This window comes from Camelus bactrianus, chromosome 24 (assembly GCF_048773025.1).
Source record: "Camelus bactrianus isolate YW-2024 breed Bactrian camel chromosome 24, ASM4877302v1, whole genome shotgun sequence".
Taxonomy (NCBI): domain Eukaryota; kingdom Metazoa; phylum Chordata; class Mammalia; order Artiodactyla; family Camelidae; genus Camelus; species Camelus bactrianus.
In genome coordinates, this window is record NC_133562.1 from 15774211 (window position 1) to 15793597 (window position 19387).

Genomic DNA, 19387 nt, shown 5'->3' on the forward strand with positions numbered 1-19387 from the left:
ACCTTGACTTCACTCCTAACAAATGTTAGGAATTCATTGGTCATGCTTTAGATTGAAAAAAAAGAATACAACATTTGTACTTTTTTATGTTTATATGCGGGATTGAGCTATAAACTTGCTCTCTCATATTGTCCTTGTTTGTATTTATTTTGGAATAAAGGTTATATTAACAATAAAGTGCACTGAAGAGCTTGCTTTCTTTACCTGTTCGCTGGAATATGTAGAAAATGAAGTAGTGGGAGAGATCTTTGATATCTTGGTAAAATTCATCTTTAGAACTATTACATTATGTGCTGTGTGTGTATGTGGGGTTGGAGGGGTTGCCTATTTGTTTGACAAAAGTTTTCACAAACTTAATTCAGGTTTTCTGTTTTTAATATAATTAGAAAATTTGTGAACTTGAAATACTTAAGGTTATCTGTCTTCAAAGATACTGACTAAAGTCACAGTGTTACGCCTTTTATGCATATTATACTTTTCAAAATTGAATTTTAATTATAATTATATTTGCCTTGTAAATCTGTACTATATCTCAAATTATTACCTACCTCTCATTCCTGTTCATGTGTATTTATGCTATCTCTCACTGGAGGTATAGCTATTTTATTAGTCTTAAAAAAAAATCTTTTTCTGTTGATGTCTTCATTTCCTTTTCTAGGTCATGAATGTCTGCGCTTATTTTTAGTCTTTCTCCTTTCTTCTTTCTCGAGTTTTTATTCTGCAGTTCATTGACTTCTTGATTTGCACACTTAACTCTTGAATTTTCAATATTTTTTTCTACTCTGTTAATACTTACAGTTTACCTTTAAAACCAGTTGAGCTGCGTGTTACAAATTCTGGTGTTGTCATTTAGAATCTAAATATTTTGTAATTTCCATTACAAATTTATTTTCTTGAACTTATGAAATACTTAGAAGCGTGCTAGCAAATGTCCAAATATAGAATGCGTGTGGGAGGATTGGAGAGTTGCAATGTTTCTGTTATGGATTCCTAATTTTTCTTCTTTGTGGATAGAGAGATGAGGTTTTATATAATTCTTCAGTGTTTGTTGGTCAGTGGGTTTTTCTGGTTGTTTTTTCTCTTACTGTTCCTTGAGTGCTGACAAAAAACTTGCTTTCCCTTAAGAGCTTGGTGCCCGTGCCCTGTGTCATTGGTTCAGGACTGATTATTGAGTTTTTAACGTCCTCTATATTCTTAGGACAAGTTTTTTTGTCTGTTATCTCAATTTATGGTAAAATGTGTTAAGACTTCCCACTAGCATTATGTGGTGCCAATTTCTCTTTTTAATTCTCTCAGTTTTAAATCTTGAATGCTGTGCTGTTTAGATGTGTGCAGGCTTAAGGTCATTGCATTTTCCCAATGAATTACTCCTTTTACACTTAAGGAATGATCTTTCTTATCCCTAATAAGGTTTTTTAACCTTCATTTACCTTTGTCTGGTGTTAATATTGTAGTATTGCTTTCTTTGTTTTTTGAATGTCTGCCTGGTATTTCTTAGTTTATCTCCTCATTTTCTTCTATGTGATTTTTATTTTAATTATGTCTCTTGTAAAGCAGCATAAAATTGGATTGTGTTACTTTTAAAATCTAAGATGAAAACCCATTTATATATTTTTTTATTGTGTTGGACTTAATTTAAATTTTTTTTTCTCCTTTTATGTCTTCATTTGATTGATTGAGTTTTCATTCCATGAATTTATTTGCAAGTTATAAGTCTTTTCCATTTCTCTCATTGGCTACCTATGCAGTTTTAACAAAGTAAAGACCTACGCTGTGTCTCTCTTCCCAAACAATGCCAAGGTTATGTAGGGTTCTCATTTCAGTCACACCTTCCCATCTTGCATGCAGTTGTTGCCTACTATTTTTTTTCATTTTGTTTTAATTCTCATTAGTTATTAGTATTATTTTTCACTGTTAATATTTATTTGGAGTAACTCATGTGTATTAATCTTTTAGTTTATCATTGCTTCTGCAACCGACTCATTCCTTCTTTGGTTTAATTTCTTTATTTGATAAGAACATCCACTAGTGGTTTTTCAGCAAGATTCCCTAAGGGATAGTTTCCATTTTGGATACTGAGAATACTCTTGTATCATTTCTGTCACTGCCATTTAGAGAGACTTGGTTATTAATGAAATTCTAGACTGACACTTGTTTTCTTCTGGCCCTTTGAAGATATTTCATTGTCATCTGTTACTGATTGATGTTAAGGTTCCTGTGTCTCATTGTGATCCCCTTGGAGGTAATCTAGTTTTGTTCAAAACTGTTTTCAGGTATTCTTTTTATTTTTGATGTTTTGCAATTATAACACATCAGATGAAGGAATGGCTATTTATCCTTGTTGAGATTTGGTGTATAACTTCATCTGAGGACTCTTGTCATTTTTTTCAACTCCAAAAATTTCAGACATTAGCTCTCTAAATATTGCCTCTCTGCCATCTGCTGTATTTTTTCATTCTGAAACTCCTATAAATGTGCATCCTGGCTGCTTATCCCATTCCCTGTATTTCTTCTCTATTCTGTTTTGTTTGGTTTTTTGTTTTTTTTTTTTTTGACTCATCATTTTGTGCTACATTCTAGGTATTTTCATCAACTCTGTATTTTTATTTTTCAATAATTATTTTATCTGCTGTGTCCACTGAATAGTTAAGTAAGTTTTAAATTTTCATTTCTAGAAATTCTATTTGGGTCTGTTTTAAATTTGCCAATTTTTTTAATCATAGTATCCTGTTTTTTTCGTAATGGATTTATTTCCTTTTTTGTCTCTAATTATTTAAAATAAGAACCAGCGATTTTTTCTGTTGGGGACCAGAGAGTAAATACTCCAGGCTTTGCAAGCTGTGTAATTTCTGTCACAACTATTCAACCCAACATTGTAGCACAAAAGCAGACCCAGACAGTATCTGTAAACAATTGGGCATGACTGTGTTCCAGTAAAAGTTTATTTACCAGCAGCCACTGGACTAGATATAGCTCATGAGCTATAATTTGCTGACCCTTGATTTAAAACATACTCTTAAAATCACATTCAAGTGGTTCTGTTAACTCAAGCGACTCAGAGCAGTGATTCTTCTGTTTGATACATCAGCTGACTGTCCCTTATGGTGGATTGTTTCCTTGTGTGTCATAATTTTGAATTGTGGACTCTGTATACAGTCTTCTGTTAGAGGTCAGTGTGCCTGAGTTGCAGAATTATCCTACAAAGCCTGTTGGCATTTCAGACTTTGCAGCTAACATTTTTGTAAAGGATTGCGTTTTTAAAGTATTATTTTCCTCAAAATACCCTCAATAGGAATCTTCTGAAATAATCCAGACTTAGTGCTCTGCCTGACACATGGGGAGCACATGGCTATCAGCTAGCAATGCTCTCATTATCTCTATTAAAATTAACAGCACTGTTTCTATTATCAATAATCCTAGGTCTTATAGAATCTGCAAAAACTGTAGTTGTTACCATTTATGCTCCTAAGGTTTTTGAAGATTCTGATTAATTGGCAGGTCATAATTAAAATAATTCTTTATCTAGACAGGTGCTACTTGAGTTACAAATATAAATGGTATTGAGTGAAGTACACATTCTGAAAATTAAAGACAACTAAGGCAAGATAGAAACTCAAAGAAATTTTGGAGATTTCATTCTGAAATATCATTTTTAAAAGAGATAGAATTAAATATATTATCAAATATATGTGTGTTCAGTATATACCTGTGTGTGTGTGTATGTGTATGTACAGGTATATGTTTTTCCCAGTCTGTAGTGAATTCATGCCTCTTGCTTGTTTATCACAGGACACTTGAAATGGACCAAAGCTGAGGATATTGACATAGAAACCCCGGGATCTATTCTTGTCAACACTAACTTGAGGGCATTAATAAACAAACATACGTTTGCTTCCTTACCTCAGCATTTTCAACAGTACCTCCTGCTTCTGCTCCCAGAAGTGGATAGGCAGGTAAGTAGAAGTTCCAGACAGTTGATATTAGTCACTAGGTATGTTATTATGAAGTGGCAGGTCTGTTATGGAAGACGACTGACACATGGACAGATTGTTTTGTAATAATCTATTGTATTTATGCAAATTTATACTTCCTGCTAGCATTGGTGTATTTGTTTAATCTGCCAAAACAGAATGATTTTTTATTATCGGTAGTGAGCCAATTCAAATTTTAAAGTACTGTACATTGCTATAGAGTGAAAAGAACAGACAATAGACATACCCACATTGGGAAGAAAAAACCAAGAAATCAAACATTCCATTATCAAATAAATCTTTGAAGTAGCTGCTCCTTTGCCCTGAGGGAATATTGAAGTGCGGCAATAAAAAGCCAGGGTTTCTAAGAAATTATGTAAATGTTTTTATTCTCAACTCTTTCCAAAAAGCACTTAAAATTTATATTTGGAGTTGCCTCTGAGAGTCTATCATCATGAATATGATTGCCTATAAATAATCACCTTTCATCTTTTTTTTAGTACAACTGGAAATACTTTAAGTGTATTTTTGTGTTTCTGAAAAGCCTCTAAAATAAGGAAATACAAATATAGACAGATAATAGTGGGCATCAATCACCTTCTAAAGCTGTTACCTTTCAAAAGGAAAAAATATTTCATCATAAACTTTTATTAAATTTCATAGAAATTATTAAATGGTAACTAGGGAATGTTTCCTTGTGATTCTCATTTCAATAAATTTTGACACCGTATGTAGTTTTCAGTTGATGGACATAATGTGAGTGTGTTTATGAATTTACATCTCAGAATGATAGATGTATCCATAAATTGAAATGGGCAAGATTGATTCAATATTTTTATATTACTTTGAATAAATTTTCTTAGTGTTTTATTGATTCTATTTTCTACTAACTTACCCATCCATTCATACATACTTAAAATTTGATAAACTACTCTTTTCTGCTATTCTTTTGTATGGAGATTATTGTACATATTTAGAAAAATGCTATTTTGATTTTGAGTACGTTTTTGTTTGAAAATTTGTTCAATATTTACTATGAATGTGGTATGTTTTTGGTGCTTTGGAGTAATGGAAATACAGTGAGTATCTATTACATCTTTATTGAATCAGTGACTAAATATACTCTAGTTGGAAACAGAAGCTATATTTGTGAATAATGAAAATATGACTTAGAAACAGGTAAGCTTAGGGGAAAAGGCACAAATAAATTGAGCTTTTATATGCAGAAGGGGAAAATCAGAGACAAATTTAAGATCCTTGAATTGGGCTTAGAGATACAGGCAGAATTTGAATAAAATAGATGGAACTGTATTTTATGTGAAAGATTCAAAGGTACAAAGTCAAAAGCTAATTTTGTGGGAGTCTGGATTACAGGAGGCACAGTGCAAATGAATCTGGAAAGACAAATTAGAAGTCAATTTTGGAAGATTCCTTGAGTTTGAAGCTAAGGAGTCTGAACAGTGTTCTCCATGTTTGCAGCACAAAGCTGCTGAGGGCTTTTGAGCAGAGCTATAAAAGATCGCTGCTTTTTAAGAAAATTATTCTGGCAGTACTGAAAATGGGATGTTAGATGGGAAGCATGAGAGTGGAAAGAGTTGTTAGAAAGCAATTTTAGTTGGTCCAAAAGGCAAAATGAGGGCTTGAATTTGGAGAATAGCATTGAAATTAAATTGGAGTAGGATAATGCAGTCATCATCACCGTCATCATCACTATCATCATCATCATCATCCAATGGTAGCAATTTTACATTTTGTCAAATAACACTTGAAGCAAGGTATACAGAGAAGCCACCGATAATTCTCGGGTTTCAAGCTGGTATAACTGAGAATTGAGTTCAGGTGTTAAGAAATAGTTGTGTTTTTTCGTTTTTGTTTTTGTTTTTTGAGGGGGGATGGGGAAGTGGATTTATTTGCTACACAACTGTTTTTTTTTCACTTCAACATATGTGTGGTTTATCTTGTTTACAGTTCTGCCTGCAGCTCCTAGAATAAGATTTGGCATATATAATGGATTCAGTAAATCTTTTTGGAATGAAGAATTGACAGATGGTCCTATTAGCCAAATATTTCAGTAACCCAGGAGGCCAGTCTAAATAAGCCTAATATTTTATTCAACCTGTAACAGTTTCTGTTACTCAGTTTTCTCTAGTCACTGTGAGAAATCTAAATGAAGAAAGCATGGTACCTATCCTCAAAAAACATGTAGTGCATTGGGAAATTATTTATTCAAGAAATATTTACTGAGCATATATTACTGAGCATATGCTGCATACACTTTGCTAAGTACAGAATATACAAGAATGAATCGTGCAGAGGAATAAGACAGAGGAGAAGGACATCCTCGCGCTGAAATACACTTTCCTCTGTACTAGGCAAGAAGTCTAATAACTGGATGGATCTATACCAAATTTAGTATAAGACCAAGCAGAGTAACATAAATGTCAAATAGAAGTAGAAAGAAAGTTCTCTGAAGGCACAGAGGATGAAGAACTTTAATCTGAAAGTAGTATTGGAGAAGATTTTATGATGGAATGGATACTTAACTTGAACATTGAAGGACCAGTAGATGTTTCGTAAGTAGAGCCAAAGGAAAGTGAATTTCACCCAGGAAAGTATGTAATTTACAAAGACTTGCTACTTGTATGGTGGGATGTTGTGCTAAAGGGTAGTATGGTCAACATGCTTGATGACTTGGTTGCAGATTAAGCTCTTTTAACTTTTTTTGAAACCAGTTTTTACCATCAGAGATTTTTCAAATGAGAAACAGAAGGCATAAAATAATTTAAAGAAACATTTTAGTGCCTGGACTTAGGGGAGGAGGAGAAGATCTAAAGGACAAATAAATACAGTCCTTATTTTCTCTTAGGAGCCAGTAGCCCTGTGAATAATGTATTGGACAGGCAGAAAGATAAGACTCAGGGAGACTGGGTAAGAGACAATTGCAGTAGTTGAGATAAGAGATAAGAGTCTGACCTTGATCCTTGGCCTTGGAAATGAAAAGAAAGGACTGAATTCCAGGCATATTTTCAACCCAGAGGGGTAGGAATAAATGACATGGGATGGATCTGTAGAAAATCTGGAAGGCAACTGGAGATTTGATCTAGGGAGACTTGGGAGAACAGAAAATCTCTCTGGGCCTATCAGCATTTGATTAAAGAAATTTAGAGCTCTCTGTCTCTCTCTACCCCACCGGAGGGGAGCTCAACCATTTCTCCCAGGAGAAAGAGACAGGCGACTTGCCGCCAATGAGCCACCAAAACTGCTCTGTTTCGGTTCAGTTTATAAAAATACAAATGGGGATGAACATCACCATCTTCTAGACCAGAATGAGTAGGAAAGGCATGGAAATGTGAATCTGATTATATAGGTTTATTTGAGCCAGTGGAATGCAGTATAATTGTGTGAAATACTTAAGTATTTCTCATGTACAAAAGCTTGTTTTCACATGTTTTTACAAAATTTGAAATTCCCATCTTTCTTGTTTCCTTCCTTTGACTATCCCAGGTTTCTGCCTGATTTCTCCCCTGAAGTAGTCCTCCAGGCCCTCCTATTCTGGGCCATTTGAAACCAAGCTTTGTTTCGTTACTATATCTTTAAAATAAGGGGAGCTAGGTTCCTCATCCATTTATCCTGCCAGTGCCAGCTATCATTAAGCAAACTGGATGGATTAAAAACAGCATGTTGTTGCAAATGGCATTGTTTCATTTTCTGGCTGAGTAGTATTCCAGTGTGTGTGTGTGTGTGCACGCGTGTGTGTGTATGTGTATATATATATATATATATATATATATATATATATATATATATCTCACAACTTCTTCATCCAGTCATCTATGATGGATATTTAGGTTGCTTCCATGTCTTGGCTATTATAACTAGTACTGCTATGAGCATTGGTGTGCAGGTGTCTTTTCGAATTGGTGTTTCCTGCAGATGTATGTCCAAGAGTGGGATTGCTGGATCATATGGTAACTCTGCTTTTAGTTTTTTAAGAAACCTCTCTACTGTTTTCTGTAGTGGCTGGACCAAATTGCATTCCCACCAGCAGTGTAGGAGGGCTCCCTGTTCTCCACAGCCTCTCCAGCATTTGTCGTTTGTGGACTTCTTGATGATGGCTATTCTGACTGGTGTGAGGTGATACCTCCTTGTAGTTTTGATTTGCATTTCTCTGATAATTAGTGATATTGAGCATTTTTTTCTGTGCCCATTGGCCATTTGTATGTCTTCATTGGAGAAATACCTGTTTAGGTCTTCTGCCCATTTTTGACTGGGCTGTTTGTTTTTTTTGAAGTTAAGTCCTTGTCAGTCACATTGTTTGCATATATTTTCTCCCATCCATAGATTGTCTCTTTGTTTTGTTTATGATTCCCTTTGCTGTGCAAAAGCTTATAAGTTTACCATTTGAGTTTAGATGGTAGCAGACACACTTGGTCTACTTTGTGTGTTTTCTACCAGCAATACTAAATATTTGTGCATTTAGCTTGGTGCCAGGAGTTGGATTTTGCCAGGGTTGTTGGAGATTTACCAAGGCTCAAATTGAAGGAGCTGCAAGATTATAGGAGATTTGTGAGATACTTGTTGAGGTGGTTGATTCTGGGGTGCAGGCTGGATAGGGAGAAATGTGAAGTCAGAGGGCCTGGAGTGAATGCAGGTCACAGGGAAAGGAAAATGTCACTTTAAAAGCAGAAAGATATGTCATTGAATGAAGTGTTATAGAGTCTCAGAGTAACATATTTTGAATATGATCAGGTAAACACATGAGTCAAAAGTCATCTCCTTGGCCATAGCATTTCAGTTCAGAGGTCAAATACAAAGACACAAGGGGCCAGAGCAGCGTGGTGAGGGCTGGTGAACAGGCAGAATTGGAAATATTGGCTTAATAAATTCAGTGCTTGGGTTTATAGCCAGACTTGGCTTTTTTGCTCAGCTCTCTGCAAGTTGTGCTTGGAGAATTTTTAGAACTTTCTTGATGATACGTAACAGATCCTTTCTTTCTTTAAGAATTTGTACTTTATAAACTATGTCTACACAGGACAATTTTGTGACCTTTTTAAAATATATGGCAGCTGGTGGAATAAATGTCGACTGAAGTGGAGCTGTATTTAGGTTTTTATTACACACTCAGATTGAACGTCACTGATGAATAGGTTGTTGTCATTTCTGTCATCTGTATCATTTTTAAGTGATGTTCATCTCCTTCCTCCATTTGGTGGCATCGGGCTATTGGGGCTGTCTCTCCAAATACTTACAAGACCATCCTCCAGCTGCTTCTAAATAAATGACACCCATTATTTTTTTTGTCCAAATGGTAATTGCAGCATTTCAATCCGTTCTTACTAATCTCCTGATTTGGTTCGGCGTTCATATCTGCATGTCTGTGGTCTGTTAAATGGTGCGCCACTGAAGGGTACGTACTGTGTAGGCTCTTTAAAATCCTATCTAGCTTTGTACTCTTCAGGTTTTTGAACTCACTGGCAGTAACGCACATAATTTTAACTGTGGAGAATGTCATTAAACTAAAATGGAACATTTACACAGTCCCTTTTGCAGAGAATTTTGGACCAGGAAAATGAATGTGTGTGTCAGACATTTTACAGCACATGAGAATGTGATTTATTGATTTCTGATGGCTCTGTTGGCATCAGTGTATATATTTAAAGAAGTCACGCAGCCTTTATAAATGCAAATGGGAAAGGGCTTTCCATCTTTTTCCTCCTTGGAAATAGCTCATACATTTGCAATAACTCAGACTCCGCTTAGAGATTGCTCTATGTACTGTATATATTGATTTTTAAATTATACCGTTATTTTATTCTACAAATAGCATATATAATGAAATGTCAATTTACCTAACAGATTATAAAATTCAAAAGTATTAGAGATATGAAAAAATACTAGTATCTTAAGCCTTTAGGTAAAAGTAAGTGCATACTTGAGATGTAATTATTTTAATGGAACTGACACTTTGGCTTTTTTCCTGCTTCTGAAAGCATATCTTAAAGTACTTAGGAAATCCAATATTCCTTCTAGCCTAAGTCACTTATTGGTGATAGTAAATCACACATGGCCAAAGATATCCTTGCAGAATGCGCCTGGCTATTTCCATTCTCGCCATTTGGGCTTTATGCTTCTGAAGGGAAGTGATTTCATCTGAATATTATTCATCCCTTAGCTAACTGGAGAGTTAACATCAAATTCTGTTTATCAGCATCTGCCTCAGTGTATATCAAATAATGTTTAGACTGGATTGAATTACAGGTGTGCAAGTAATTGCACGTGATAGGCAATCCGACAAATGGAGCCTACTTCAGTCCCATGCCGGGGGGGGGGGGGTGGCGGTTAATTGAAGAGCACAGACTCATTTAACCTGGAGAACATCCCGTTCTATGCATTAAACCACTTTTTTCCTCCTTTATATTGGGTTCTGGGTGGCAGCCTCCTAGCCTGAGGGGGTATCTTTGGCCCTGTATGATCACCGGCCACGAGCACGAATAAATATTTAATGTTGGCATCTAATAGTTACATAATTACCATTTTGTTATGTGAGTTATTTTGATATGTATGTATGCATAATACTTCACTACCTGCTTATACAGGAATGGAGAATACAGAACTTTAACCTTGCTTTATTATATGAATGACTAGAATTTGACAAAGGGAGTCCTGCATATGACAGATTACACAGTAATGCCCCTCATGTTAATATGGGGCATCCAATGCCAAGATCACCATGGACCATTGGGAACAGATGTCATACAATGAGATACCCTTAAATTAGGCTCCAGGGTAGAAGGAAGAGAACCGATTTCACTTGTTACATCACTGCGAGAATGCCTAGTAGTTATTAAACCCTACTCAAAAAATAGAGTTGCCTGAGAGAATATTTTGGTTCCATTTGTAAAATGTATTAAAGATCACTGTAAAGGAATGAAAAATCAATTATCAGCAGGAAGTGAACAGTGTAATAATGACTGAACCCATGGGTTAGGGTGGCAGTAGAAGTCCACATCTTTAATTCACTTCGCTGCTTCTAAATCCCCATTAAAATGATGCTGGCTTTTCCTCATTATTGTATTTCTTTGTGATTTCTGGGACACAGAGGAAGAATGCCATCCAGAGTCCAAAAACTGTGAGAAATTTCTGCAGGAGATAATGAAGGTGAGGCTAGATGGAGCTAAGAGAAGACCGAAGGGAAGTGCCTGCCTGGGTGGAGCTGCCTGTGGATCTGACTGTGGGTTTACATTAGATGCACCCCGCGGGGTTATCAGGGCCAGAGGCCATGGTGGAGCCTTCAGGAAGGGCAAATCTCTGTCCTGCTCTTGCTGTCTAGAAAGGTTCCTTTCCCGAGAGAGAGAATTTGGTCTCTCAAGTGCAGAAGTTTAGCACTGCTTGTGTTTCCAGTCTGTGCTTGCCTCAGGGGTTGGCTTGTATTCTCCATCCAAAGGCTGGCTGGCTGTCTTGCCAGCTAAAGGGAGACCTAGTCCCACTGATGCATCCTTCAACGAGTGGTTACTTCTTTCTTCATTAAAGAATCAGTCGCTGCTCCTCACAAATGCAGACCTTTACTTGAGGAAGCATCAGAGGAGTAAACATGCACTTTTTCCTGATCCGTCTGAGCCTGAAAGACGCCTGCAAGGTCCAGCAGAGTTTCAGAAGAAACCATCTCACTATCCAATCATGATCCAACACCTACGGACCTGTCTCTCTTAGGATGAGAAGACCGATCAGTAAGGCGACATAGGAAAGATTTGGCAGTAAATAAAATAGACCCAGTGTGACAGTTCAGAGAGCAAGACCCACTGTGTGTTACTGAAACAGGATAAAAATGATTTCGACAATACCTATGAGTAAGCTGAAGATGATTCAGGAGAATTTAGTTATATTTACAAATATTAGTTGAAGTTTTCCAGTGGGCTATGCATGTGCGAGACATTGAGGTCTCCTGTTATATGAGACTGTCACCTGTCTACCTTCATCAAGCTTATAGTCTAGCAGGAGAAACAACATTGAGGGAGGGAATGTGCACGAAGGCCCCTGGGGATATAATTTTGAAGAAGAGAGGGGAAGCTTGTGGGCAGCCATGGAAGTGAGCTTGGTGCAGTTAAGATACAGGAATGCCTCGGAGATGTTCTGGGTTCGGTTCCAGACCATCACAATACAGCAAATGTTGCAATAAAGCGAGTCACATGAATTTTTTAGTTTCCCAGTGCATATAAAGGTTACGTTTATACTGTAGTCTATTAAGTATGCAATAGCACTATATCTAAAGTAGCAATGTGTATATCTTGATTAAAAAATGTTTTTTTGCTAACAAATGCTAACCACCATCCAAGCCTTCAGATAAAGCAGTCAGAACCCACACAGCATGTATCGAGTAAGCTTGCCGTCTTACACGGGCATGGTTTATGGTGCCCCGAAACAATTACAATAGTGCCATCAAAAATCGCTGGTCACATATCACCATAACAAATATAATAATCATAGAAAAGCTTGAAATATTGTGAGAATTCCCAAAATATGACACAGAGACACAAAGTGAGCAAGTTCTGTCAGAAAAATGGCACCGGTAGGCTTGCTGGACGCATGGTTGCCCCAAAGCTTCCGCGTGTGGAAAGCGCAGTAAGGCAGAGCACAGCACAGCGAGCTGCGCCTGTGTTTGGAGACCGTCTGATACTTTGGAATCTTTAAGATGTTGCAGGCAGAACCAGAAGTGCCCAGTCTGTGGCAGATTCTTCCCCATCAGCGAGGCCTGTGTTTTTTTCAGTTGGCCTGATGGGAACAGACTCTGAAGAGTTCTTGCCCAGCCCCTGACTGTTTTCTCCAAACTCCAGAGCTTTCTCTCTGCAGTGCTCTGGTTCTTTGTTGGTTCTCTGATTCTGTTCCATGAACTGTAACTACTTTGGTTTCCTCTGATGCTCAGCTTCAGTGTCTTGTTAGCCCAATAGGTGGACATTGGTGCCATTTACTGAGGTAGGTAAAGCCAGACAGAAAGTATGTTTTTAGTTTTGGACATGTTGTATCTGAAGTGGCTTTGAGAAATCCATATTGAAATTTTGCAGAAGAATTTGGCTGTATAGGTCTGAACGTTAAGAGTTCTAAGCAGGTTTATAAAAAAATTGGGAACCATCAACATATAAATGCTCATTAAAACCATGGATATAAATGATCTGTGCTATAGAATAGAACGAGAAGTGGGCCCAGGATTTAGGCTTGAGATTTCCAAATCTTAGGGACTGAGTGAAAGAGATTAAGCTTGCAAATAAGACTGAAAAGTAATAGCCAATGAAGTGAGGTAGAAGAAGACCAAGCGTTTTATCACTGAAATCAAGGGAGTTAATATTTAAGAAGGAGCGAGTGCTTTGTTTTAATACTTCCATATTGAACAGATGAAGATGGAGAGTTCGTTCATCATCAGATTTCACATATGCAGCTCACTGGTGATCTTGACAAGAACAATTCGGAGGCATGACAGGGAGGAGAAACCAGTTAGGAGTGGCTTGGAAAAGAATGGAAGGAGAGGATTTGGGTGGATTCGTTCATTTTCCCCTCCATGTAAAGAGGATAATGGTGTGAAGCAGAAATCTTAGAATTTCTTGAGTACATTAAGGCCATTGTTTTCTTTTTAAAATTGTTATTTTAAGTGGGGGGGTCTTACTCAATTTTTGATCATCTTTAATTGTTTTTCATTTCAAGCTCTTGAGTTTTCCAGATAATCATATCACTTACTAACAATGATCATTTTAATTCTTTCTCATTAGTGTACTTTTTAGAACCATTTCATTTAGTCAATAGTGAAGAAAGTCATAGTGGAGTAAGATAAGGATTGAGCTAAATAAGAAGGGAGAAAAAATACAGACAGACATATCTGTTAAGAAATTTGTTATGAAGGGTGAATAGTCATAAAGTTAACTCGAACAGTGTAACTTAAGGAGAAAGGTGGATTTTGTTTGATTGATTTTTTTCATGTTGGGGAGGATTTAGTATGTTTACTGCCAAAGGGATAGAGGACTCTTTGAGAAGGAGCAGTTAAATAATCAAGATAAAAATGGAACTTGGTTGCTTCCAATAATGATCCCTTAAAAGGCAGGGGTGGATAAGGTCGTCATCAAAGTACCAGTGGAGAGATGTTCCTTAGAAAGGAAACAGCACCATTTCAGGAAAGCTGAGAGGAGAAAGAAAGTGGGGGAAGAAGATGGGTGTGAAGTTTGGTAATACAAAGTCTAAGGGTTTCTTTTCTGATTGCCAGTTTTTCCCCCGCTAGAAAGATAGAAGTTAAAATCATGGACTGGTAGTGATGGGTAGGTTCGGATTGAGAGAAAGGTAAAAAGCTTGAGGTGAATGGGGTTGAAATAGTCACTGAAGAGTGAGAAAGTGAGTTCACTGCGAGCAGCAGGTTAGGTTAGCTGGAGAGTGACAGGTGGCCTGGAGTTGGTGACTTAATTATCAAACCTGTCTGCTTTAAAGAGTTGATTTGTCCAAAGATGCTGACTATAGAATGGGGAGGTCCACCACAAGTTAGGCTTTTGTCATATGGGCGTATCCAAATGGCAAGAAGGACAAGAATCATATGAACGTGACGAGCCAGAAAATCTAAACTTGACAAGGAAGGGAGTGATGGAAGAAGGGGGACAAGGGCCTGGGTGCAAATAAAGAGATGAGTGGCCAGCAGGTCGTAATGAGTTCACGAGTGGTCCCAGTAGGGTCATGTGCACAAGCAAACTGGAAGGAGGGAGCTGGGTCAGCATAATATATGATTAGATGCTGTTGTGACAGAGCAGTTTGGGGGATTTTTCTCCTTTCCTCCAAACATCTATAAATTAAATTATTAGTTAGTAACTCTATAGAAATTTTGAGTTTTCCTTTATAGGCCGGGTTTCATGTCTAGCTTAAGCATATTTTGCCTACATCAGTACTATACTACTATCCCCCAAAGTATTCTAATACTTTTTATATTTAGATTTTTTTTCCATTTAGATTTGTAGAAGTGTGAGTCCTGCAATTTTTTTTTCTTTTTCAAGTTTGTTTTGTCTATTCTGGAATTTCCAAATGAATTTAGCATCAGCCTCAATTTCTGTAAAGAAGCCAGCTGTGATTTTGACAGGAATTGTCTTAAATCTGTAGATCACTTCTGAGAATATTGCCCACTTAACAGTATTAAGTCCTCTGATCCATAACTTGGAATTTCTTTCCATTTATTTGGATCTTCTTTGATTTCTTTCAGCTATGGTTTTTAGTTTTCAGAGCATAAGTTTTGTATTTCTTTTGTTAAATTTATCCCTTACCATTTTATTATTTTTAATGTTATTGTAAATGGATTTTTTCCTTCATTTTATTTTTGGATTGATGAGAAATCCCATGTTAATATTCTTATGGTTCCCTTGTACATAATGTCTTTTTTCTCTTGCAAGCCAGAGAAAGTCTTGAAATAAGCACCATTTTTACTGTGATTTCTGTGGGTATGGCTCTCTTCACATTTATCCTACTTAAAGTATGTTGAGCTTCTTTGATTTGTAGATTAATGTTTTTCATTAAGTTTGGGAAGTTTTGGCCAGTATTTCTTTCACTATTTTTCTGCTCCCTTCTCTTTCCTCTCTTTTTTTTTTTAACATTTTTTATTGAATTATAGTCATTTTACAATGTTGTGTCAAATTCCAGTGTAGAGCACAATTTTTCTATTATACATGAACATACATATATTCGTTGTCACATTTTTTTTCACTGTGAGCTACCACAAGATCTTGTATGTATTTCCCTGTGCTACACAGTATAATCTTGTTTATCTGTTCTGCATGTTATCTGTTCATTGGTACACTTGATTGCACCTCACGTTTCACTGAGGCTCTGTTCATTTTTTTCATTCTTTTTTCTCTGTGTTCTTCAGCATAACATAATCTCTATTGCTCTGTCTTCAGCTTCACATTTGCTGATTCGTTCTTCTGCCAGTTCACATTTACTGTTGAGCTCCTCTAGTGAAATTTTCATTTTAGTTATTTTACTTTTCAATCTAGAATTTTCAGTTGGTTCATTTTCATAGTCATTATCTCTTTCTTGATATTCTCTATTAGATGAAACATAGTCATCATGCCTTCTTCAATTTAAACACGGTCTTGTTTAATTATTTAAAGGTAGTTATAATGGCTGCTTTGAAGCCTTTTTGTATTAAATCCAACATCAGGGACTCTCTCACAAGCAGTTTTCTGGCCTGATTGTTTTCCAGCCTATGGGTCACGCTTTCCTCTACGTTGATGGCCCCCTCCCCCTTCTTCTGCCTCCCATTTCTCCCCTTCCCTCTCTCCCTTCCCCCTCTTCCTCTCCCTCTCTGGACATTTCGGGTTATAACTTGCAGCATCTATATACTGATTACACTCCCAGCTCTTCTCCAGGGATTGTTTTGTTGTTGTTTCTTGTTAATTTGATTAGAGACTTGGCTGGATTATTTTAGTGAAATTGATTTTTCCTGCGGTGTGAAGCCTCTGATGTTGCTTCTCAAAGGACACAGCTTGGCCCTGATCACAGTCCCGCTGGAGTTCTTTGTTCCTTTCCCTGATCTCTCTGTTAAACCATTATAAATACCTATGCTAAATCTAGTAAGTGTTGAAAGTATTTTTTTTTTCCTTAAAGAAGGAGAATATTTCTCTTGATGGTAACTTTCTTTTATCATTATTTATTGTAATTTTGAGGGATTGTCTATATTTGCTCTGGGGAATAGGGGAATCAATTTATATTAGGTTTTCAGTGGTCACAATAAAATTACATTTGCCATTCATAAACATTGTGAGACTCTTTCTAAGTGGAAGCAATGGGTATAAAACTAGTGGTGGATATAAAGACAGTGCTCAAGGATTTTACAGTCTCATTTGGTATCACACTCAGCCCTTGGACTCATTAATTGCTGCCTAATTGCTTTATTGTTTTTAACAATACCCTGGGGCATAAATTCATCCACAGTCTGATCCAATTAAATTGGAACTCCTTTGTAGGGATGTTTTTTGAGGCTAGTTTTTGAGGTTTGTTTGAAGTCTAGGAGGGCACTTTTTACCTATCTCTTTCCCCAGTTCTCTCTGATAAATTAGTTGACCTGTGGTTTAGCTTGTTGCTGTCAGAGAGCTACCAGTCTCTTAATTGCTCACCAGCAAAATATCTGTTTGTTTCAAGAGTACCCTTCAGCTTGAACTTTCCTGCGCTGTGTTTTTAGTAATACCAGCTTTTGTGGGGAGACCTTAGAAGATCTCTGTTCTTATCAACTCCCTCTTGGCCTGGCAAAAATCTGGAGCCACTGCTTCAGAGCTGGGGACAGGAATGACACTGCTGCTTTAGTAGCAGAGATTGGTGGCGGTGGTCATGTCTGGTCTTCTCATCTTGCCTCTGCTGGAATGGAACCTCCACCCTTCTGATGGGCCTAAGTGAGGATATTCAAGGCCCCAGTGTCCCTGGCCTGCCGCACCTGGGGCAGAGCCACCGCCCTAGAGTGATCGCTGGCGAAGGAGAGGAGCCCCTGACCTCTAGGCTGTACTTGCCACTGCCCCTCGGGGATGGGAGGGATGAGAAACGCTGTTGGCCTGCCCCTCCCACTGAGTTACTGCCTTCCTCTACTGGGAGCTGAGAGAGAGGGACCCCTCTCTACTCGGCCACAACCACCTGGGGAGGAGCTTCCATCACAGGAACCTCGTGGATGGAGGGAGTGGTTGGGGCTTAATTGACACAGACTCTTGCTGTGGTTACTCAGATTTAGTAGGTTTTTTTTTTTTTTTTTGAATAACTCTTTCTTCACTTGCTATATTCCCTTAGGACAAATTCCAGAAACTTTACGTAGTCGTATTTTTTAAGGAATAACTTCCCCCGTTATAGTTGTTTCACTGGGGACAGATTCACGGAGTTCCTCACACCACCAATCTGAAAGTAAAACTCCATTACCTTTAGGTTGTAATGTAACTTTTATAGGTGGTAATAAATATTGGTTCAAATTGTTTTTCTCAGTTGAATTGTCATTTATTAAATAAGCTATCCTTTTTCTAAAAAATGGCATATTAATAGTGCACAATATTTTGATATGTACTATGTAGTAGGCACTCGATAAGTATTTTTTGATGAAATTTAAATTAATATCTTATGAGGTTTTTTTACTCATATTTTCTATGAGTAAAAGTACCCCCCAAACTGCTTTATATTCTTCCTGTCATCTCACATTCTATTTCACATTCAGACTTCAAAGAGAAGAGTTGCAGTTTTGCTAAGCTCTTTTATATTACAGAAGCTTGTAAAGAGAGGGTCGTATTAAAGTATAGGTTATCTGAAAAACAGCACAGACAGCTCGACAGTTTCCATTTTTAATACCTATATTAATTTCCTGTAGTAATTGTTTAAAGTACTTTTTCATCCAAGGAGACTTTTGATTGTACCCAATTTATCATTATTTTCCATAATTTTGAGGAGTTTGTTTATATTTGCTCTGGAGAATGGGATAATTAATTTATATCAGATTTCCAATGGTCACAATACAATTGCATTTTGCAACTCATAGATACTGAGCCTGTTTCTAAGTATCCTGTTTTTGGTAAGCAACAGGGATAAAATTAATGAGGAGATGGCTGTACTCAAGGACTGTACCAGCTAGACGAATCAGATGCACAACCTTTGAAAGTAGTGTGATAAGTTCTAAAACCAGAAGTGTGCCATTGATGTGTGAGTTTAGAGGTGATAATCAATCTTAGAATGGATGTTTCGTTTATTTTTCTTGCCTGGGGTAATTTTGTATCAAATGTTTACAGATTTGATTTCAGTAATTGATGTCTCAGTGCTACAGTTTTGATTGTTTAAATCTGGTGTCTTGGACATAGAGATAAATGGTGAGTGAAAGAAAGAATGGATGCATTCATGGAGGGGTGAGGAAGTGCTTCAGGTGTTTCAGTTTCCCCATTTTCTTTAATCTCCTCTTGGGATTGTTTCCAGAATGTTGCTTTTTGTGTTCTGTGTTCTCATTTATTCATCTGATGTTTTATCTATTCAGAGATTCCATTGAAAGGAAAAGAAGGAAACTAGAAGAAATCTGTCAAGTGGGATTGAATAAGCTCTTATTGATGCTCAGATATTATTTGATATGTTTAATAGCTTAAAGATAGTTATTATATTGATATAGTTCAATATATCAATATACATTTGATTCTTAAGAAATAATGAATATTTTTGCCTTCTGGATATCTTAAAATACATAAGCATACATAATGTTGCAAAAGACAAAATAACTGTATAGTAATAATAAAGCTAATATTTATTGTGTTTTTAGCATCAATTAAGAGTATTTCATTGGGGCAGAAAAAGTATTGGAATACCACCCCACCAACTTTACACAAATCTGTTTTCAAAAGATATGCTGCAGTTATTTTAACTGAAAAAAACTTTCCTTACATCAAATGTGT

The 19387-nt window shown here is 36.8% G+C and overlaps 1 protein-coding gene and 1 long non-coding RNA gene across 3 annotated transcripts in view; one reads left to right on the top strand and one right to left on the bottom strand.

The window, feature by feature from the left end:
• Nucleotides 1–19387, top strand: part of ASXL3 (ASXL transcriptional regulator 3) — a 160491-nt gene that overhangs the window by 98092 nt on the left and 43012 nt on the right. For both annotated transcript variants that reach the window (XM_074352218.1, XM_045510495.2), the window contains one exon: nt 3790–3953. In XM_074352218.1, the coding sequence (XP_074208319.1) occupies nt 3790–3953 (164 nt within the window). The remainder of the gene's footprint in view (nt 1–3789; nt 3954–19387) is intronic.
• The window catches only part of LOC141574909 (uncharacterized), a 34313-nt gene that overhangs the window by 10274 nt on the left and 4652 nt on the right, over nt 1–19387 (bottom strand). The window lies entirely within an intron of this gene.